Genomic DNA, 24018 nt, shown 5'->3' with positions numbered 1-24018 from the left:
TGCTCCTCCAGATGCCCAATAATCAATACCGATGAATACACCTGTGATTAATACAAACAGGAGAAGGAGGGAGGAAAAATTGTGATCAGGAGCCACTTTTATTGTGAAGGTCAGAGAAGATTATCATCAAAGTCACCAACAAACAAAAAAAATAATTTAAATGATCATCAATGGAAACAACTGAATAAAATTAAGTAAATAAAACAAGTTGTTAAAATAAATAAATAAACAAACTGAATCTGCTCCTCTTCTCTCCACTCACCATCTCCTCTGTCTCTTTGACCTCCCCATTTTCATTTCCTCCTCTGCTTCTCCTCTCCCTCCCTCTCTCTCTTCTCCTCTGCACCTCCTGTTTCTGGGACAGCGCTCCCCCCTCCCCTCCGCTCCTTAGTCTGCTCCTCCCTCAGTCTCCTGTGAGCAGCAGGAGGAGCAGCAGCCTCCTCTCGTGTTTGTCGGAGCAGCAGGAGTCAGCGGAGGAGCGATGCTGAGCGCGCGGCAGGATGTCTCTCACCTCCTCCTCCTCCTCCTCCTGCCTCCGGACTCTCCGAGCCTTCCTCCTCCTGCAGCTCCTCCTCGTACCGCCGTGCCTCCTCCACCCGCAGCCGTGCCGCCTCCTGGCGCAGATCGGTCACTCCGTGCGCGTCGGTGCGCTCCTGCCGGCGCAGCGGGCGGCGCGCGTGCAGGTCCAGGCGGCGCTGAGCCGCGCGGCGGCCGCGGTGAGCAGGGACCGGGAGCTGGAGCGGGACCCGGAGCGTGTGAACTTCCTGCCCTACAACCTGAGCCTGGAGCTCGTGCCCCGGCAGCTGACCGCCGCGGACCCGGAGTCGCTGCTCCGCTGCGCGTGCCAGGGCGTGGTGGTGCAGGGAGTGTCCGCCGTGCTCGCGTTCCCGCAGAGCCGCGAGGAGCTGCTACAGGTGGACCTCACCGCCTCCTCCCTGGAGATCCCCTTCATCAGCGTCCTCCAGCACGGAGAGCCGCTCCGCACGCAGGTAAGAGCTGCGCCTGCGCGAGCCCGCACCTGGACCCAGGGCACGTGTTCCGGAACCGCCCGGAACCACCCGGTCCGAGTCCCCGGTTTGACCTTGACCTGTGTGACGTCTGGAGGTGTGTCGGGGGGGGGAACTGCGCTTGCGCGTATGTGTGCGTTTGCTTATTTGCTCTCATGGATTCACTTTGAAGCTTCAACAACTGAAGAACAGGGAGGAGAATGTGGAGGAGGAGAACAGAGAACAGGGAGGAGAACATGGGAGAACAGAAAGGGAGTAGCAGAGAAACCACCTGAGGTTGAATAACTGAAGCTCAGGTTAGGTGAAGCTCACGTCAGGTGGAGCTCAGGTGTGTAACAGGTTGGATGAGAAAAATCAAAGCTGGTCTAATGTGAGGAGAAGTTCCTGCAAGTCGAGACTGGACCGATCAGATTTATCAATGAACTGACTGATCAGTTAAGAGAGACAGAATGTTTTCCATGGATGTTTCAGGAGAAGTTGGTTTGATGAAGTCTTTAGGTTACCATGGAAATTAGTCCTGCCCATCTAAAGGTGACAGTGGTGGCACCTTGGAGCTGACACAGTCACATCTAAAGCATTATTTAATTCTGGTTTCCATGAAGATGATGTTTCATCATCTTCACAACCACGAGAGGTCCTTGCGTTAAACTTCAGCTCACGAGCAGGTGAGGCTTTGGCCTCTGTTTTGGGTGGAGCGTCACTGTAAGTCTGAAGCCTGAGCCGCATCAATGTTGATACAACGCAGAGAAAAGTCTTTTAAACAGAGATGCTGGACTTCCTGTTCTGTTCTCCAGGTGTGGCGTTGATATCAGTAAGTGTGCGGAGGCACTGTGCATGTCACTGCTAATTGAATTAAACTTCAGCAGGGGCGGATCTACAGGGTGGCATGGGGTGGCATGTGCCGCCCTAAAATAATCTCGTGCCACCCAAGTTTTGCATATGACAATGTTATTTATTAAAATAAGTTAGCATTACCACTTTGAGCCTGGTTACAATTAACATTGAATATAAATTCTAAAACTACCACCACTAAAAAATGGTCCAGCCCCTAGCCCGAACTGGCTTTATTTCTTGAAGTCAGTAGCAACCGATGCTTATGATTGTGAGAGCACATTTTGAATCAAAACTATGGGCATTTCAGATTTCAGCACAGGTGGCTAATTGTTACACTCTGAAAATGGAATGTAGTAACCGTCTGGGGTCCACAGACATGCTGCGTTGCCAAATCACGTGACCAATTTAAGCTGACATAGCTTCAAGCTGCAGCCACGCTGAGTCTTTATTTCAGCTTGTGTTGAAAGTTTGGACTTCAAACTATATGCCAATTTTTACGTTTTACTTTTAGGCCACTAAAACCAGAGTTATAATAAAAAATATATAATTTTCTGAATACTAGCGTCATGTTTTGTGCAGGAAGGAATGGTAAAAACAGAATTTTCTAAGGGCAGCGGGAAAAAAAGAAAAGGAAAAAAATGCCACCCTTTCCTATTGGTGGAAAAGTGTACCACGTCGACCAATAAAAATGACACAGCAACACGTGGGATTTGGTTATTTATGAAGAGGGAAAATTTTTCAGAGTGACGGTGATGAAAGAGAGCGAGAGGGAGCAATATCGACAGCGAGTTTTGAGATGTGAGAGATTTGTGATGTGTAGCGTGTTTGGAGTGTACAGTTAGTGTGTTGTTGTTGTTTTGTTTTGTGTGTCAGAACAGAGGCGAGTACTGAATGTCACAGTTGGTGCCAAAAACCCTCCATATGCAGACTGCAGTGTAAACGCTGTCTCCAGGTGGGAAACAGAAGTGATACACCTCCTGCTGTCAGGCCTGCAGGTTTCAGACCTGTAGTGTTCTCCTCTCTGTGTGGCATCTTATTGTGACTCCTGATTGTTCTCTCATTTTAGTTTTTGTATTTATAAATGGTTTAGAAAAACCGCCTGATGCATTGGCTGCGATTTTAGGCAAATGCATAATATATAACTTTATTGTGTACAACATTTGTGCATAGGTTTTTAAAATGTACAATTTATATTTGCATTTCAAGTTATGAAAATAATTCACTAAACACTTCTGTAGATTTACAGTGAAAAATGTTAACTTTTTCCCGACTTGATTTTGTGTGATTTCAGATCAGTTGGGTTAATACAGTATGTCAAAATGAAAAGATAACTGTAAATTCAGACAAATGAGATTATACTGAAAAGAATGATACCAAGCAAGGCAAGGTGGAAAATTTTAGGGGTCAACTATAAAGATAAACTCAAATTGTAGTCAGCAATGGGCAGTTATATCCTGGACCCCAGAGACTTAACCCGATAAATTGAAAATTAGGTTTCAATGTTTTGTGAAAAGTGTTTCATGACAGTGCAGATTTCTGGCATTTTGTGTAAATTTAAGTACGTAACAATTTGATTATTTGTAATTTTTAAAAAAGAGTTAGACCTGTGTGTTTGTAAATGAACCACCTTGCGTTTTGTAGCTTCTGGATTTTAAACTTATTGGGCTGCATGCTTACTTATCATCCAGGCTATACAGTACATAACATCAAAATTCACATGTTTTATGTAACTGCAATCTTTAATTATCTGGGCTAAAGAAAACAAAGTTATAGAGAATATTTCCATGAGACATGTGTATACTTACTGTATTTTATGTATTTTAACCTCATATATATAATGATGTAACAGGATGTAACACCTGTGAGACAAAGGCTTTGATTTTCATGCCACCCTAAGAAAATTTCTCCTGATCCGCCCCTGTACTTCTGACAGCCTATCACACAAGACCAAAGCTCAAATCCCACCACATGCTGTTAACTGAGCTGTGTTCAGCTCAGCTGTGTGGAAATTAACCATCATTTTTGTTGATTATTGATTAGTTTTATTCTAGACAGCTAACTGATCAATCAGCTGAACCGAGGCAGTGACATCAAAGGGTTCATGTTCTTTCTTCCCTGACTGACTATTCTGAAACAATTAGCAGGTTTTTAGTCTTTATGAAAATATAAATTTTTCTCGATGTGATTTTATTTAGTAGAGGATGCAGCACTTCCTGTGGGAGGGTTTCAGAGTAAAAGCCTAACTGTGGTGATGGGATTAACTGAGCAGAGATTTTCATTTTTAACGCTGAAAACAATCCGGTTAAAGCTGCAATCCAGACACACAAACTCAGACACAAACTCAGACACACACTCAGACACACACTCAGACACATATTCAGGCACACGCAGAGACACACAGACACACACAGAGACACACAAACTCAGACACAAACACACACAGACACACACACCTACTCAGACACACACATACAAAGACACAAAAACCTACACACACACAGACAGACAGACACACACACACACACACACACACAAACACACCTACTCAGACCAACACACACACACACACACACACACCTGCTCAGACACACACACACACACACACTCACACACACAGACACACAGACCTACTCAGACCAACACACACTCACACACACATACACAGACACACCCACTTGCTCAGACACACACACACACACACAGACACACAAACCTACTCAGACCAACACACACTCACACTCACACACACATACACAGACACATACAGAGACACACACAGCTGCTCAGACACACACACAGGCACACACAGACAGACATACACACACACACACACACACACACACACACTCACACACACTCAGACTTATACACACAGACATATACAGACACACACACTCACACACACACACACACACACACACACACACACACACACACACACACAGGCACACACAGACAGACCAACACACACAGACTCAGACTCATACAACAGACGCACACAGACACAGACAGACACACTCAGACACACAATGACACACACAGACACACACAGCAGCCTTCATCATTCAGGTTTAATCCTGTGACTCAGGTGTTCTACCAGAACCCGTTTTTGTCTCGCACCATCATCATCTTGGAAATGAGCTTCAGTCCTTATTTGCCTCTTTTAGCAGTGGAGACACTGCAGCATCCTTAAGAAATTAAAGGAGATCATGGTGTCCCATAATTCATAGCGATGCTCAACCTGATAGCACCACCTGTTGGTGTTTGAGCTGTGTGAAGTCTTTTCAGAGGTTCTCGTTGTAGACTGGAGCTCAGCTCGGTTTTGACGTCAGAGATCCCAAAGTTATAATAAAGGAGGATGTGATTGGGCTATTCTCCTCTGTGACCTCAGTGTGAAGTGATGTTTTTCACCCCACAGTAGGAGCTGATGAGAGTATGTAGGAGGGTCTGCTTGTAGTTCATTGTCACGATGTGGGGAGAAGGGGGAGGAGAGGTGAGCCAGCAGCAGGTGGAGGTACAAGTACGGGTACAGGTATAGGTACAGGTCCAGGTAAGTACAGGTACAGGTGCAGGTTTAGGTACAACTATAGGTACAGGTGCAGGTACAGTACAGGTGTAGGCACAAGTATAGGTATGGGTCAGGGGTGGGCAACTCCAGGACACGAGGGCCAGTGTCCTGCAGGTTTTGGATATTACCTTGGGTCAACACACCTGAATCACATGATTAGTTTGTTACCAAGCCTCTGGAGAACTTCAGGACATGTTGAGGAGGTAATTTAGCCATTTGAATCAGCTGTGTTGGATTAAGGACACATCTAAAACCTGCAGGACACCGGCCCTTGAGGCCTGGAGTTGCCCACCCCTGGTATAGGTACAGCTACAAGTGCAGGTGCACGTAAAGGTACAGGTATAAGTGCAGGTACAGGTAGAGGTGTAGGTACAGGTACAGACACACACACACACACACACACACGCACACAGAGACACACACAAGACGCTGGTGCAGGTATAAGTGCAAGTACAGGTATGAGATGCCTGTTGAAGACTGGGCCCCAGCAGTTGTAGCTTTACTTTATCTGCTGCAGACCAGAAACATCTGCAGCAGATGTTTTTAGCCTGGACACAGTTTACCGTCATGTTCTCGTCCCTGGCGGCGCACAGATCCGAGTGAGAAGTCAGCAGAAATTACAACAATCTTTGCTTTAAACCGTCCTCCTGTGGCTGGTTTATGTCCAATAATCTGCAGACCTGACTCGACCTTTTCTCTGACGCTTTGAACCACAGTTTGATGCTGAGACACAAACACAGTATTGATTAGAATCATTGACGTAATGGCAGGCTGGGAGCCGGTGTTTGTAGTGATGGAATATAAAACCTCCTTCCTGCTCATTGCTCAGATTATCGACGTGATTCAAACTCATACTTAATCAAATTAATCTGTCCTTTATTGATCCGACCTACACGCCCAATCACTGGAGTGAAATTGTGAATGTTTAGGAGTTTAGTTCTGATCATTAACTGATTTCTAATAAATGTCTGGGTTATGACGGTCCTCTGATGTCCTTCACCATGCTGGGTTGCATCAATCTAGGTTCGACTGAGGACTGCTTTTTTGGATCAGTTTTTACTGTGTTCCTTGGGCCAGTGCATGCTGTTCCCCTCTATATACTGCCTGCAGAAAGCCCCATGTCTCTGACCCCTCTGATTGGTTACAAACACATTGTTTTTCTCATGTTTCTGGTTCGTCCTGCTGCTGTTTGTTGATCTCAGAGATTCTCTGAAGGAGTGCCAGCATCTGCTCAGAGACTCGGAGGAACACGGGAGATTCTGTTTGATGTTTGCACAGCAGACGTCTCTGATCGGGTCGACTCGGTCAGCACACTCAGCAACAGCTTCCTCTTCTTCATGATCTGTCACTGAGGCAGTGGGGTGCCTGAAACCTGTGAAAATATGAATGGGTTTGAGTTTTCTTTGCAATCAGATTAAAGTTTTGAAGGGCAGCACGTGCTGCAGTGCTTTAAACATTTGGTGACTCCTTTTATCAGCTGACGTGGGCCCACGCTCCAAGTGTGGACAGAGACAAAGACAAGGAGAGTGTGAATTCAGCTGCTGCAGTTTGAAGCTCACTCCACCTAACACAGCCGAATCACATCCAGGAGCAGGAAAATGTTTGCAGTCTGCTTCACAAGGACCACATCATTAACAGCTGTGAAACGTCCAAGAACAATCACTCAGGTGTGCTTTATAAGCTCGTCATTTTCAGGCTGTTTTGCTGGAGTCACCTGTAAAAACAGAAAAATTCAGCGAAAGGATGATGTGTGCTACTGTATTACAGTGATTTACAACCAAATATGTTTGAGCAGCCTTTTTTGCATGCAGGTAAATGAAGGGATTTCCCCCAGGTGTGAACTAGAAACTGTCTGATGAACACTTGTTTGTCCTTCCTTCCGAGTCATTTCTCGTGCTGAGGTCACAGCACGGTGTGCAGTGGGAAATAGGATCAGTGTGTGACGTGACACAAGCTTTAACGACTGGTGACCAAGTGTAACGCCTGCTCATCCTGAGCATTTAAAAGAGGTTCACCAGGTTTCTGAAACCACTGCCCTATAAATACAGATTTTTAACTGCATTAAAATAATCTGAATGAGGTCTGGGGTGAAACAGTTTATTCAAAGATTACTTCCTGTTGTCACTTCCTGTCACTCAGCTGTAACATATGAATGAACATATGCTCCTGGTCACATGAGAGCTCTGTTCTGAATCCAAACTTGACTTATGAAGAGGAAACAGTGAATTTGTCCTTTAACCTGAGCTGTGTGTGAGACTGCTGATGCTGTGTGACAGGTAAGGCCAGGTGAGTTTAGAAGCTGCGGATGTGGCTCAGTGAGTGTGCTGATGATTGTTTGTAAATCTGATGTTTTCAGGGTTAAATTCAGCTTGACGGTGAAATAACTGAATCTTTTAATCCCTCTGAAGACGAGCAGCAGCAGATTAGTTTCCCATCATGCCTCACTCGTCTCTTTGTTTGACCTCAGCAGGTCTGACTGGTTTCATTTCACCTGTGAGGTTTGAATGCAAACACCTAACTGAGACATCCCGACTAAAAATACTTCAGCTTAGAGCTCTGCGGGGACCAATGAGCTGGCAGGAATTGCTGATGAAACACTGAAAGTCAGCGGCGCTCGTATCAAACGTCTCGTCTGAGCATTGCAGAGTAAAGATGAGATTTGGCCCCTGAGACTTTTTAACACAAACTACCTGAAAGATTTCTCTAAACCGTTTGACAGCTCAGAGCGCCGACACATCAGCTGATCCCATCAGAAGGTGCGTGGATGTAACGGGTGGATTAAACTTGGTTATTCACCTTTTAGCGTTTTCTGAGGCTGCAGCTAGATAAACTTTGGATCAGCAGACTGTGACCTTCAGAGTTAAAGAGCTGTTTAGTCCTCTGACAGCAGAAACAAACTGAAACCATAATGGCGTTTTCTTTTCCTCCCTGTGTCACAGAGGAGCTTTCCCTTCTGTCACCTAACTGGGTGGGTGGAGTTCAATTTTACCGCTGCTGGAAAATTTTTTGACTGATCCAAATAAGATTTTCATTTTAGTTTGACTTTATTTATACAGTTTGAGTTCACGGTAACAGTCATCTCACTGCACTTCATGGTTATGACCACTGCAATGTTGGAGGGAAAATCTCAACACAGAGGATCCCTATGAGCAGCACTCAGAGACGGTGGGGAGGAAGAAGCCCTTTCAATAGGAAGACACCTCCAGCGGAAGCAGGGAGGAGCAGCCAGAAGGGGAGAAATGTGGTTTCTGAAAAATGTGATGACAGGAAAGGTCAAGACTCTGTGTTTAGGAGTTCAAGCTTCCTGTTTCTATGGTGATGAGCTGTGCTCCAACTGAAGGAGATGACACTGACTCACATTTTCAAGGGCTTTATCAGAAGTAATCTCTTACTTCTAATTAATTAAATTAGAAGTAATTGTCACCCCTGAAAAGCTGTTCATTCCTACCGCCACATGAACTGAGGCATTGAAATGTTCATCAGGTCATTTTTCTGTTTTATTACCTTAATTCGGTTAATGGGTGTAGTCACATTAATCTGATTGCTGGGATTAGTAACTGTAATCTGATTACTGGGTTTAGTACAGCAGTATGGAAACATTGTGCAGCCATAAATCTTTGGTCTACAAACTCGGGTCCAGGAGAGGAAGTGAAGCCTAAACTTCATTAGGCTGGTGCTCTTCTCCTTGAACCTTTGAAGGTGCAAAGTTGTGGCTGAAGTTTGCTTTGAGTTTCTCTAAAATGTGATTGAAAACAGAACAAGGTCAACTGTAACTCTCATAAACTCATATTTTATTCGCATAGAAAAAACGCTATTTAGTTGAATTTATTCTGTTTCTTTTTTAAATGGAAATACCAGGTGACGTCTTCAGACTGAATTAATAAAGTTTCAAATAAAGTTTATTCTTTTATTTTGTGTAAAAAGTCTTTTTGAGCTCTCCTTGTAGGAAACATCAGTGGTACAGTGAAGGGTTACTCTGGGACTGCCACAGTCACATGTTTTCATTAGTGACAGGAAAACCGAGAATGCTGGGAAGAGTCTGACTGTGACTCTCTGACATCAACCTGCTGGGCTCTTTGTGACCTTTGACCTGCCATCAGTTGTATTTGTGTTACCAAGTCACACATAAATGTCCTTTGTGCTGCCAGGTACAGAGTGCACAATATTATCAGCGAAGCAGAAACATGTTCACATATGATAGACGGGGACAGCCGGAGCTGCCGGACGCAGTCCAGAATCTCATTAGGGCTCCCTCGTTAGGAAGCTTAACGAGCTGATAATTAGCTGCTGACGCGTGGCACTCTGTAGGCTGATAAACAGACTGCTGATAACATATCAGACTGATCCTACACCAGCTGGCACAGACATACAAACACACTCTGGACCACCACCACTGGCAGTGATGATGCATTCAGGTCCTGTGGGACAAACAGGAACTACTCGTTTGTAATAAATTCAGTTTAGATGCTGCTTCATTCAGAGATGATTACAGCACACACACACACACACACACACACACACACACACACACACACACACACACACACACACACACACACACACACACACTCGGAGCCCTGAGCTGCCTTCAGGCTCTCAGACATTGGTGAGAAACATTCCACCAGATAACAGACAGTAAAAATATCTACATTCAGTGTGAGGCTGTATGTTACAGATGAGATTTACTTATTAATTCCCACAGGATCACACACACACAAATTGAATCATAACACACCCACAGAACACATGCTTTTCCATTTTCATCTGATTTCAAGGTCGTTTCTTTCCTGGAAGAAGACGTGGAGGTGTACAGGGTGCAATCAGAAGACGCAGACTTCCTTCTCCCCATGTGTTGTTTTTAGGCCCCTGGTTTCAGTTTAATTATGTTTTCATTATGCGATCATTATTTAAGTGTAAACAGGAAACAGCCTGAAGCCTACATGCTGCTCGGTTAGACGATTATGATGATTTTTCATCTTTGTTGATGTTACAAACACAAACACTGAGCAGGTGAAGCTAACACCTTAGATCACCTTTATTAATGACCTTGCTGATACTCGAATGCCTCGTTCTGCAGCTGCTAACGAGCATTTAATTCAGTTCAGTGAGTCCCAGATTTATCAGGAGCTCGAAGCTGAATTCCTGAAGCAGAGTGTGAAACATGAAGACAGAAACGGTGAAACGAGTAAAGACTCAAATAATCCAGTCAGAGGAACGGGAGTGTGTGTGTGTGTGTGTGTGTGTGTGTGTGTGTGTGTGTGTGTGTGTACGGGTTCGTACTATCCTGGTGGGGACCAAAATCTGACTTTTACTATCCTGGTGGGGACTTTCTGCACCGTGGGGACCAAAATCCAGGTCCCCTCGGGGTTGAAAGCAATTTTCACACTCAAAATGCGGTTTTACTGTCAGGGTTACAATTAGGTTATGGTTAGGTTTAGGGTAAGGGTTAGGGTTAGGCATTCATTTTTAATGGTTAGGGTTAGGGTAAGGGGCTAGGGAAAGCATTATGTCAATGGGATGTCCCCACGAGGATAGCAAACCAGACATGTGTGTGTGTGTGTGTGTGTGTGTGTCTGTGTGTGTGTGTGTGTCTGTGTGTGTCTGTGCGCACGCACTGGTCGCCGCTCTGAGTGTCTTGTTGTGGTGTTTTGGGACCCCAATGGTCCTCGCGGGTCCTCGGTCTTATAACTGGCCCGCTAATCCGCTCGCTGTCCTCGCTCCGTCTGTAGAGCAGCCTTCATATTGTGCCTTTACCACGTGGCGTGTTTGTGATATCACTGGTGATGTAAACTGGAGAAGCTGAGGACTCAAAATCGCTGAGCACTCAGCACTTTTTATGCTCTGGGTCCACACATGTAAAATCAACTACACATCTGTGAAATAAGAGGAAACACCGCGAGGCACCATGTGGGCGACACAGTTCGTCACCACAGCCAACCATGTGCTGGGTTAATCTGAGATTGTGTGGGTGGAAGGTATCAGAAGCTGAAGGTCACAGAAAGAAGTTCTTTCTGAATTTTTAAATATGTGTGGACTGTTGACCTTTGAGAAGTCAGTCATACCACAGGAGCACTGTGTTGTGGCACTTTGGTGGCAGCATGCCATAAATGAAGTCATTTTATTTGCGATCGATGGTGTGATGACGACGGGATGCTCAATAAATTGCGTTATTTAGATGGAAGAGAAAAACTCAGGGGCTAGGATGAAGATGCTGCGATGGAGTGATGAGCTCAGTGGGAGGTGATCATATGGAGCTCCTTGCTCTCACACTGCAGACTTACTTGTTGTTCCTAGAGTATTTAAAAGTAGAATGGGAGGGAAAGCCTTCAGCTTTCAGGCCCCTCTTCCCGGGAACCAGCTTCCAGTTTGGATTCAGGAGACAGACGCTATCTCTGCTTTTAAGATGAGGCTTGAAACTTTCCTTTTTGATAAAGCATATAGATAAAGCTGGATCAGGTGATCCTGAATCCTACCTTAGTTATGCTGCAATAGACTTAGGCACTGACATGAGCTCCTGCTGTCCAATCAAAGACGGACGATGAGCTTTATTTGTACAGTTTCTGTGACAGAATGTCTCTGTAGGGGTGATTTATCCCCTCTCACTTGATTATTTTGATGTAATTTCTGCCTCCGTCCTCCTTGTGTGTCTCATTTGTGCAGGTTTGTTTCTGTTGTCTGTGAACATGATGGTCATCTAACTGGCTTTTGTTGAATGACCTTGAACCTGTGCCAGTGTTTGTGCTGTATCCGTCCACCTGACTGTGCTTCTGGTTGTCTGAACTCTTCATTTCTTCTGCGTTGCATCAGAGCAGCGCTGCAGTTTGCTGTTGTTCCTCTGCAGAGTGAAATCTTGCCGCACTTTGATGGCTTGTGTTTCCTCTCTGTGACTCGGTTTGTGTTGCTGTTGTGTCTCAGTGTGAAATAAATCCAGTGTGGCTTTGAGCTGCTGTTCACGGATGAAGTGAAAACCTCCACAAACACAAACATCTCTTTACTCTTTAGAAAGTCTTTGATCAGAGAGGATTATCCAGCCGTCTGTCTGCCGTCGCTCTCTGACTTCTCCACGTTCTGCACGCTGACATCAGCTGCTGCTGCTGCTTTACACCAGCCTCTGCTCCCTGATGGACAGATGAAGATAAACAACAGAACGAATGGCATGGAAATGAGCTGCTCTGCAATTTGTTTCACAGCAAGAAAAAGCAACAGCACAAAAACATCCAGACAAAACCCACTAGGAGATAAAGAAGAAGAAGAAGAAAAGGTCCAAACAGAGAAGAAGCTTCTCTCTGACCAATCAGAAGATGAGTTACTGTTTGCGGATGCCGTCCTCCGGGCTAAAGAGGAAAAGGACCATCAAGCTCACAGCTCAAAGCATGCATTAGTGCACATGGGAGGCGTAACTGGACATCTGTGAAGACTCCATAAGGCTGAAGCACATCTGCAGGTTTAAGAGCAAAGTCTACCATCCAGGCCCCGTATGATTAATTTACTATCTCTCTGATTTCATACAATGAGCTCAGACTTCAGCAACATGACTCCATAACTGACCTGAACAGTCCAGACCATCGCCCACTGAAACATCTACCACAACAGAAACATCTGGCTTCAACCAGGAGCAGCTGGTCTTCTCACTTTAAACCCTGGAAAACTTTATTTAAGCAACCTGCTGCAATAAAAAAAAACTTTATTTAAACATACTGCGCATGAGCAGAAACATTTCTCTGGCTCGTGATTTGAATTGTTTTACGATAAAGACGTTTACAGCAAGTGAGCATGTAGAAAGTAACGGACACTGAAGCTGAACCCACCATCAAACCTTCTACTGTAACACAGCAGCTGCTTGCTGTCAGCTGATTGAACTTAAATTTTCAGTAAAAAGCTGAGAATGGCAGCAGCTGTTCTCCCAGCTGTCCTCCCCCGCCCCGGTCACGCTTCCTGCTGACGAAGGTGAATGTGAACAGGTGAAGGCTGCTGCTGCACACTGATGGAACGTGTCTGCTCATTAACATCATTCAGACGTTTTCATCAGCAAGCATGATTTCAAAGGTTTTCCCTCCTTTCAGCTGAAGCAGATCTTCTGCTGCCGGGCGTCTCGTTAAAGAAAACCTCTGAGATTAATGGTAGCAGAGCAGAGGACAAACTTTGTAACAACAACAAATAAATTGTACATCATACTAAACATGAAATCATCTGTTATGTGAGGCTAAACTCAATTTTGATCCTGGCTCTGAGTCATGCTTGTGGGCTCCACACAGAAAGTCCAGTTGTGAAGCACCAGCTTCGCTACTACGTTCAGGGAAGCACTGACACTTTTCCAAAGTGACCAGGAAGTGAACCCTTGTTTGGTGTGAGAGTGTCGCGGGTCCAGACCGCTGGGGTTAACAGGGCTGACGCCATACTGAGAGGTCATCACAGAGGGTCAGAGGTCAAACATGAATGTTTCTGTCAGATTTCAGTTGTTTGTAGGTGTCTGAAGGTCACTCTCAGGTGAGTGTTCAGGTGTCTGAGCTTTCTGTGATGACTGAACTCGAGTCTCCTTCCTGCAGATTTGGAGTGAAGCTGATTCAGAGAGCAGACTGCCTGATTAGGTTGGCCCTGTGTCGTGTTTTCAGCAGAGAAACTGGGAGTCAAACTATGTCTGCCTTATTCTCTGAAACTCTGGATGGAAAAGAGGAAGTGCTTTCATTCTCCTCACCGCAGTAATCTGAGCTTTCGTCACTCATTGATTGCAGCTCGTTTTCCTCCTGCTGTTGTCGAGCCAAGTGACGACAAGAAGGATCTCACCTGCACCATCATCAGATTTGTCCAGCCCAGCAGCAGGAAGCTTCTTGATCAGCTGGCTGGATGTGCGGAGTCAGGCGTCACCTTCACCTGCTGAGAGTCTGAGTCGCTAACGTGCTGCAGCCAACGGCAACAGCGTGACCTCCAGCAGGAAGTCGGCTGACCAACAGCTCAACGTGGCCTGAGCTTGACTCTGACTGCCATCACTGCGCTGAGCCATTTGTCATTGCAGCTGAAAGGGCATGCTCAGTTTTTACAGTGTGACGTGTGATGTCTGCAAATCAGACAAAATCTCATGCGGGGGCCCACTACCGCCCACAGTCTCCCTAACTCTAATCACGGGCGTCACATGACTGTATCTGAAAGTATAGGCGGCAGGAGGTAGAGCAGGTCAGAAGATCGGTGGTTTGATCTGCATGCCAAATGTTCTCAGGCACGATACTAACCCCAAGTCACTCGCTGAGGCATCCACCAGAGTGTTTGTGATTGTTAGAAAGCACTTACACAGAAAAAGCACAGAAAAAGGTGCTTGTATGAACTGATGTGAATGAGGCAAGTAGTATAAAGTGCTTTGAGTGCTCAGGTAAAGCACTGTACAAGAACCAGGCCATTTTACTTTCTGCACATCGTTGCCGGCTCTGAGCTTGATGTCTTCTTCTGAGGCGTTTACACGCTGTGAAGAATTCATCACAAAGAATTTAAACAGAATGAATTTTATTTTGGAATCGGTCCTCAGACTTGGACATTTCAGCAAATCGTGTTTCATTGAAATCAGACAGATTAAAAAAACACACTTTTTTTTGCTGATGATGATGTCACTGAAAACAAACTCCATTCGTGCAACAGATGAAATTGTTTTATTTGGAAAATTCCATCAGTTTCCATGATATTTTTCAGAATGCATCTAGTAAGTCACATCAAAAGGGTTAGCTCAAGGGTTATCCACCCTGAAGTCAGTTTTCTCTGTTCTTCGGTGTTCCATTCTCAGAAGAAGAAAAAACAGAGGGCCTTTCAACATTCGTTGAGTCCCTTGGTATAACCCTCGACACTATGCAGTTCTAGGCTTCTTTGCCTATCAAAATACTCAGTCGTATTATTCTCCTCCTTCAAAACTTTCTCCGTGTTCCCACATGTACTAAACAACAGCTACACTCCCTTGCAGGACACCTAAACTTTGCCCTACGTATAATTCCTCAAGGCACCTCCTTTATTTGTCACCTGCTCTCTCTTGCAGCATCTAATCAATCACTCCTCGACACAATCACTCTGGACATCTCCTCCAAAGCCGACCTGTGGCTCTGGCAACTACTCCTTGCTAACTGGAATGGCATTACCTTCTTTTATGACGATCAGCTGTCCCACCCCGATGACATTCAGCTTTACACAGATGCTGGGTTTTTTGTCAGCTTAGAGGGTTATTTTGGCGGAATGTAGTTCTCTTCAGCGTGGCCTCCCGAGATTTGCCAACATATCCAGGAGTGTTTGCTGCCTTTTTCGACTGTTTTTGAAATCTATCCCTTGGTAATTCCAGCCTTATTCACCAGTTGCTCCTTTTTCAGCCACAACATCCGAGATCCAAACCCTAGCATCGTAGAGCTCATCACCCTTTCCCAAAAAGTTATAATTAACAGCCCCTAGCACCTTGTCCACCTACTGGACTGCTTGGAAAGCGTGCCGTTCATTCCACAACCACTTCATGTTCTCGTCCCATCCTTCGACATTGCTACCATGTTTAGCTTCATGATTTTGCACATCGATTCCTGGCCATCAAAAATCACACGATCTAACCATATATCAGCAGCATCAATTTCTTTGCCAAAATACTCAGGGGTTGACCTTGCTCGACCTCTATATTGTCTCAGCTGTCGCTGCCCATCAAAGGTCTCCAAAGTCAGGCACCCTCTTTGACCCCATGCCATTTACTCCTAACTTTGGTTCTTTCACGCTCCAGCAGAAGTAGTGACTACTTCCTGGCACGCACGTTTGAATAAATGTTCCTGCTCGCTTTCCTCATATTCCATCCATTCTTCATCCCCGCATAAGTGACCTTTACCCAGTCTCTGAAGATTGCCTTATCTTTTCCCTCAAATGAAGTAAAATCAATCAATTGGGCACCCCCTTTTGATATTCTGCTTCAAAATAAACTCACCTCTGAGCCCCACCACTACCATCATCATCATCATGGTTTCTTTCACATTTTCTCCAAGTTCTTTCATTGTCCAGAATTTCTCCGAATCGTTTTTCTGGCCATTCCTTCTGCATTGGTGCTGCAACATCTGCTTCCCTCAAATGAATCCCTGACCAGTTAATCAAGCTCATGTGCCGCTGGTCATCACAAACCTACCAATTATACATTCGCAGCAATGCTTCATAATGCTCAATTTTCGGTTCTTCAAGAGGATGCCTTAATTGGGGATCTGCCCGGCCCAGGAGCCACTGCCAGTCCCCTCTAAGGCCTTTCCCAAATCACAACATGAGTTCACTTTCCCTCATCCACCATCATCAATTGTAACTGAAGATATGGTCTCAGCTAGTGAACTAATGGTCAAATGCAGAGGGGTGTATAAACACAGATTAAGTGAAGAAAAAACACCATCATGGGAATCCCCCAGCATCCTACACCTATTGCAGCATAACCAAGGCAGGATTCAGGATCACCTGAATCTTACTATATGCTTTATCCAAAGGGAAAGTTTAAAGCCTAATCATAAAAGTAGCGATAGTGTCTGTGTCCTGAAACTGATTGACTTCCTGACTTGGTTAGATGTTGTGAAGATGTTTTTCTAATCATGGAAATTATTCTATTATCTTTAGTGTCTCCTGTGCTCTGAGGTCTGCTGCTGTTGGTAAGATGCTCAGTGTATTCATTCTTTTTGCTGACTTGGGCTCTCCTAAAGTTGCTCTGCTGTTGGACTATCTTGCGTTTCCAGGGTAGTAATGGCTTCAACAGCATCTCTGTGGACCTCATGCTGAGAGTTTCAGTAAGAAGCGGCCAAACACAGGTTCAACACTTGGAATGCCCTACAGATCTTTCATTATGAAATAGAAAGATCATACCGCGAAACTGTTTGTGAGTCAAAATTACCTTTACCTTTGAGCCTTTGCTGTGACTGACATGGAGATTACCAGTGACTGTGTTAATGTGAAGCCTGGATTAAACTGATAGTCTTACACTTCTTTGGTTTCTGTGCCCTTAGGAACAACAATAAATTAAATAATTTTATTAAAAGAGAGAATTACAGATGTGTCATTGTACTCAAAGACATTTTACAAACAGATGCTTCACTTTAGATTTTAGGGATCATAGCTCTGCCTCCTTTCCTTCCCCATCACCTGAGCACTTGGTTTGACAGCTGCATGGAGTTGGTTCGGTTTAAGCTGGAGGCCATGGCTTACATCACTGCATACATCTGCTGAATGCTCTAATTTCCCAGCAGCCCTAGCACCGACTCAAACCTCTCCTATATCATCTTCCTGTCCGTCCTCAGGCTCTGATTGGGCAGACTAACCACAGTGCTGGCTGTATGTTCAATGGCAGTCACAAAGTCCTACAGTCACAATTGCACTGGCCCGGTTCAGGATCAGTGGTGCTGTTCTGGACGAGTTTTCCTGGCTGAGAGCTGACTGGTTGTTGTGGAGCACTGGATCCAGATGATTGTTCAATTTTGAAGAGACATCCTCCCTGAGATTGCAGCAGCATAGCATTTTTGTGGAAACCTCAGAGAGCGCAGTTAAAAGAGAGAAACTAGAGAAAAATCTTTTTATTTTCCATTGATGAGCTTTGAAGCTGCTGCACTCGCTTGTCTGTCTGCTGGCAATTAAATTCTGTTAATGAAAAGATTAATATTTCCACACAGAGAGGAAGAGTTCACAGGGGGAGGAGGGGGAGGAAGGAGGGTATGAAGGGTGAGGAAGAGGAGGGCAAGAAAGGGGGGTAGGGGTAAGGGGCGAGGAGGAGGAGGCTGATCAGAAGTTGAGCAGAGAGAACAGAACAGATTTCATTATCGACCTCTTCAGCTGCTGCTGGACTTTAATAGAAGAAGTGTGTGTGTGTGTGTGTGTGTGTGTGTGTGTGTGTGTGTGTGTGTGTGTGTGTGTGTGTGTGTGTGTGTGTGTGTGTGTGTGCGTGCGTGTGCATGTATACGGGTTCTTACTATCTCAGTGGGGACCAACAGCCCTCGTGAGGACCAAAATCCAGGTCTCCATGGGGTTGAAGGCATTTTTCATACTCAAAATGTGGTTTTAGTGTCAGAGTTACAATTGGTTATGGTTAGGTTTAGGGTAAGGGTTAGGGTTAGGCATTCATTTTTGATGGTTAGGGTAAGCAGCTAGGGAAAGCATTATGTCAATGGGATGTCCCCATGAGGACAGCAAACCAGTGTGTGTGAGTGAGGGGATTTGTGGGGGTTTCTGTCTGATAGCGTCAGCCAATCTGAAAGCTGAACAAAATAATGAACCAATTCTCAAACTGTCTGAGCACAGACCTGAACTGTCTGTCTGTGTGTGTCTCTGTGTGTTGGGGATATTTGGCATGCAGACTAGAGGCACACACACACACACGCACACATGCATGCATATATATATATATATATATATATATATATATATATACATACATACATAAAGGGTTTCCCCCTTTTTAATGCTCTGCCAGCCTTTACTGCAGCGGCTTTCAGCTCCTGTGTGTTTGTGGGCCTTTCTGCCCGAAGTTTAGTCTTCAACAAGTGAAATCCTCAGTTGGATAAAGATCAGGTGACTGACTTGACCATTCAGAATATTCTACTTCTTTGCTTTAATAAATTCCTGGGTTGCTTTAGCTGTATGTTTTGGGTCATTGTCCATCTGTATTATGACACACTGACTGTTGAATGATTGGGACCCCACGCAGCTTCAGGTGACAATTTTGCAATGTTTATTTACTCAACATGTTCTCTTTGGTCGCTTTGACGTTGGGGCAGTCAGCTTTCCAGCTGCTTCCGCACTCATCTCCCCTCTGTTCCCAGTGTCAGTGGAAAAGGTGAGGCGACCGTGGTTCAGGGGGTTGGGAAGCTCATCTGTAACCAGAAGGTTGCCGGTTCGATCCCCCAGCTCTCGCTGTCCTGGTCATTGTGTCCTTGGGCAAGACACTTTACCCTACCACCTACTGGTGTTGGCCAGAGGGGCCGATGGCGCGACATGGCAGCCTTGCTTCTGTCAGTCTGCCCCAGGGCAGCTGTGGCTACAACTGTGGTTTGTCTGTGAAGGTTCTCAGTCATCCAGGTCATCGTAGTCAAAGGAATTTGCAAAGAAAAGCGTCTCAAAACTGGATTATAGATGGCAGACAGTTGGTGTCGTAAACCACCGCCTCTGTTCAAAGAAGAGACATAAATGGCCTCTTTCACTCCTCTTTCAAACCATCTGTCCTCTCTGTCCAAAATGTGAACACTGGCATCCTGTTTGCCTTTCCTGGACTGCGCCGTGCACATTGAAGAGAATGGCAACCTCAACACACGGACCAGTACCTCCTCTTTGACTCCCATCACCCTCTGGAACACAAACTTGGAGTAATTAGGACCCTACACCACCGAGCAGAACATGTTCCCTCTAAGCCTGAGGGAAAAAAGAAGGAACACACACACGTAAAGGAAGCACTCAAAACATGTGGTTATCCTAACTGGGCGTTCATAAAGTCAGCAAAGAGGCACAGAAAAGAAGATCAGACACCAGCGAGGGAGGATAAGAAAGACAGACGCAATAACGTTGTCATCCCCTATGTAGCCGGTGTATCAGAGAAACTCAGGAGAGTTTTCTCCAAGCACGACATCCCAGTGTACTTCAGACCCAGCAACACACTCAGACAGAAACTGGTTCACCCGAAAGACAAAACTCCAAAACACAGACTTAACAACGTGGTGTATGCTGTACAGTGCAGCGAGGAATGCCCAGACCTCTACATTGGAGAGACCAAACAGCCACTTCACAAGCGCATGGCACAACATAGAAGAGCCACCTCCACAGGACAAGACTCAGCAGTCCATCTGCATCTTAAGGATAAAGGTCACTCTTTTGAGGATGCCAATGTTCACATTTTGGACAGAGAGGACAGATGGTTTGAAAGAGGAGTGAAAGAGGCCATCTATGTCCACAGTGAGCGACCATCTTTGAACAGAGGTGGTGGTTTACGACACCAACTGTCTGCCATCTATAATCCAGTTTTGAGTTCCCTCCCCAGACACCTTAACGCCCACTCACATCCTGGGCCATCTGACCTCAGGAATTCACATGACAAGGTGGGGCCAGGTTTCACAATGAGCTCACCCGAAACCCTGGCTGATTAGGTCCCACACCCACTTTCACACCTTGGCTCATGTGATTAGAGGATCACCAGGGGGTCCTTTGTCCCTCTTTGGGGGGATACTCCCACTGGGTTTAAATCTGGGACTCTCGGCCATTTGACCTTAGAACTGAAGAAGCTTCTCGGATGAGAGGTGAAACATCTTCAAGCAACTTAAAGAAGTCCAGACGCTTTTCTTTGCAAACTCCTTTGACAACTGTGGTTTGCCTGCACCAGTGTGTGAATGAATTGTAAAGCGCTATATAAATACAATCCATTATTATTAAAAAGGTGAGAACACGATTACTGAGTGGCAGCAGCTGCCCTGCCAGCCACCCTGGCACTCCCCCATGAGCTTGCTGCACAAAATTACAATGCAAAAAAAAAGAAAAAAACATGAGTAAAAGCAGCATCTCACTTATTTGGAAGATTATCATTTAGCCCAGAGAAACCCTACGTTTCTCTTCAGCAATGTAACCAGGCAGACAAAAAGTCAGAGCGCTGTTGAGCCAACTATTCCTTTAATGTTAACTAGTAATGACTTCATGAAATTCTTCACAAATAAAATTTTAACCATTACAGAAAAAAATTTGAGAAAAAATTAATCATAAGCATTTCACAGATGTAACATTATGGACATTATGTCCAACTGATCCTTCTGAGTTAACTTCAGTAGTTACTTCCTCCAAACCATCAACATGTGTTTTAGACCCCATTCCGACAAGACTGCTCAAAGAAGTCCTGCCATTAATTAATGCTTTAATATTAAATATGTTCAACCTATCTCTAATAATCGGCTAAACTGTTACTTAAAAAGCAATCTCTAGACCCAGTGGTCTTAGTGAATTATAGGCGAATCTTCATCCAACCAGGCGAATCTTTCATCTCAAACATTACTGAAAGAGTAGTTGTCAAACAGCTCTGATCATCTGCAGAGGAATGGCTTATTTGAAGAGTTTCAGTCAGGTTTCAGAGCTCATCACAGCACAGAAACAGCTTTAATGAATGTTATAAATGATCTTCTTATGGCCTCTGACAGCGGACTCATCTCTGTGCTTGTCCTGCTAGACCTTAGTGCAGCATTTGATACTGCTGTCCATAATATTCTATTAGAGCGATTGGAGCATGCTGTAGGTATTACAGGAACTGCACTGCAGTGGTTTGTATCATATCTATCTAATAGGCTCCAATTTGTTCATGTAAATGGAGAGTCTTCTTCACACACTAAGGTTAATTATGGAGTTCCACAGGGTTCAGTGCTAGGACCAATTCTGTTTACATTATGCGTGCTTCCCTTAGGCATCTCCAAAAGTTGATTCTGCTCATCTGGACGTAGCGTTTTGTGGGAGAAACGTTTCGTCACTCATCCAAGTGACTTCTTCAGTCTCAGCTGGCTGCAGGTTTCCCCAATCTTATAAACAGTACATTTGCATAATGACTGAAACCAGCCCACTGAAGGAACAATGGGCTGGGAGGTCAGTTCCTTAATCATAATTATGCAAATTCTCATGACCATTGATCAACAATCACTGACCAAAACCCACTGATCAAAGACCACTGATCAATGGCCAATGAGTACCATTCACAGAGAGTTGGGGAATGGCTGCAATCACAGCATTGTAAGATGGCGAAAGATGTACCCTTAGGCCCCCTCCTCGATTCAGAGATGGTCTTTCCCTTTTCACGTAAATGGCCTCCTTGACTCCACGCTCAAACCAGCGTTCTTCCCTGTCCAGGATGTGTACATCCTCATCATTGAAAGAGTGTCCACTGGCCTGCAGGTGTAAATAGACTGCAGAGTCCTGGCCTGACGAGGTAGCTCTTCTGTGTTGTGCCATCCGCTTCGCCAGAGGTTGTTTGGTTTCCCCGATGTATAAATCCTGGCAATCCTCCTGGCACTTAACAGCGTACACTATGTTACTCTGTTTGTGTCGGGGGACCCAATCCTTGGGGTGGACCAATTTTTGGCGCAGTGTGTTTTGGGGTTTAAAAGCCACAGAGACCCGGTGTTTAGAAAAAATGCGTCTCAACTGCTCAGATACTCCTGACACATATGGGATCACTACAGGTTTTCGCTTGGGCAGCGGTTGTCCTTCTCTCCTGGATCGGCTGGAGCTTTCTTTAGGTGCCTTTCCAGCTTTGACAAAAGTCCAGCTGGGATAACCACATTTACTCAGGGCCTTCTTGATGTGCTGTTCTTCTGCCTCCCTGGCCGCTGTGTCAGTGGGGATTGTGTTCGCTCTGTGTTGTAGCGTCCTGATGACACCCAGTTTGTGTTCCAGTGGATGATGAGAGTCAAACCTTAGATACTGATCCGTATGTGTAGGTTTACGATACGAGTCAGCTTTTAGATGTCCCCCATTACTGATGGAAATCTCACAGTCTAAGAAGGCTAACCTGCCACTTTTCATATCCTCCCTGGTGAATTTGATGTGTCGGTCCACCGAGTTAATGTGATCCGTGAAATGTAGTACGTCCTGAGATTTGATTTTCACCCAGGTGTCATCCACATATCTGAACCAATGGCTTGGTGGTGTTCCAGGGTAGGATAGCAAAGCCCTCTTTTCCACTTCTTCCATGTACAAATTGGCCACGATGGGTGAAACTGGGGAGCCCATGGCACACCCATGTTTCTGCCTGTAGAACTGACCCTTGTATGTGAAGTAGGTGGAATGAAGACACAGTTCCAAAAGCAAACACACTTGGTCGATGCTGAGAGTGGTCCTGTTGCTGAGGTTGGTGTCATCCTGTAATCTCTTACGGACTACCTCCAACGCTTCCATGACTGGGATGCAAGTGAAGAGAGATGTAACGTCGTACGAGACCATGGTTTCATCTGCCTCCATAATGACATCGCTCACCTTCTCAACAAAATCCAGAGTGTTCTGGATGTGGTGTTCAGAGCTGCCCACCAGCGGGTTGAGGATCGAAGCCAGAAACTTGGAGATGTTATAGGTGACAGAGTTGATCATGCAGACAATCGGTCTTAAAGGTGCACCCTGTTTATGTATTTTCGGTAAACCATACAGACTTGGTGTAGACTCCCCTGGGTACAGCCTGTGGTATGAGGTCCGGTCAATAGCCTTGTCTTGTTCTAACTGCTTCAGACAGTCTATCACCCTCTTCCTGCAGCCACTTCCTGGGTCTCGTTTCAGGGGCTCATAAGTATTTTCATCACTGAGTAGTGACAAAATTTTCTCATGATAGTCTTTCTGGTTTAGCAATACTGTGCACCTACCCTTGTCTGCCGGAAGGGTGATAATGTTGTTGTCATCACTAAGTGATGTGAGTGCCTTCCTCTCCTCCATGGTGATGTTGGATGCTGGGGGCTTTGCATTGCTGAGACAGGCCGAAACTTTCGTCCGTAGTTGCTCTGCTTCCACTTCTGCAATATTGTTGTTACGAATTGCTGTTTCTGTGGCTGTGATCAGCTCCACTAGCGGGATTTGTCTCGGTGTGACAGCAAAATTCAACCCTTTAGCAAGGATGTTTTTCTCTGTTTGGGTGAGCTGTCT

At 45.2% G+C, this 24018-nt stretch overlaps 1 protein-coding gene across 2 annotated transcripts in view; it reads left to right on the top strand.

Annotated features, from left to right (window-relative positions):
- The first annotated feature begins 293 nt into the window (after positions 1-293).
- grin3bb (glutamate receptor, ionotropic, N-methyl-D-aspartate 3Bb) overlaps positions 294-24018 on the top strand; it is a 58049-nt gene continuing 34324 nt past the window's right edge. For both annotated transcript variants that reach the window (XM_063466935.1, XM_063466934.1), the window contains exon 1: positions 294-989. In XM_063466935.1, coding sequence (XP_063323005.1) covers positions 501-989 — 489 coding nt within the window. In that variant the 5' untranslated portion in view covers positions 294-500. The remainder of the gene's footprint in view (positions 990-24018) is intronic.

This window comes from Pelmatolapia mariae, linkage group LG23 (assembly GCF_036321145.2).
Source record: "Pelmatolapia mariae isolate MD_Pm_ZW linkage group LG23, Pm_UMD_F_2, whole genome shotgun sequence".
Lineage (NCBI taxonomy): Eukaryota > Metazoa > Chordata > Actinopteri > Cichliformes > Cichlidae > Pelmatolapia > Pelmatolapia mariae.
Note: the sequence above shows the minus strand (reverse complement) of the source record. Positions and strands in the feature narration are given on the sequence as shown.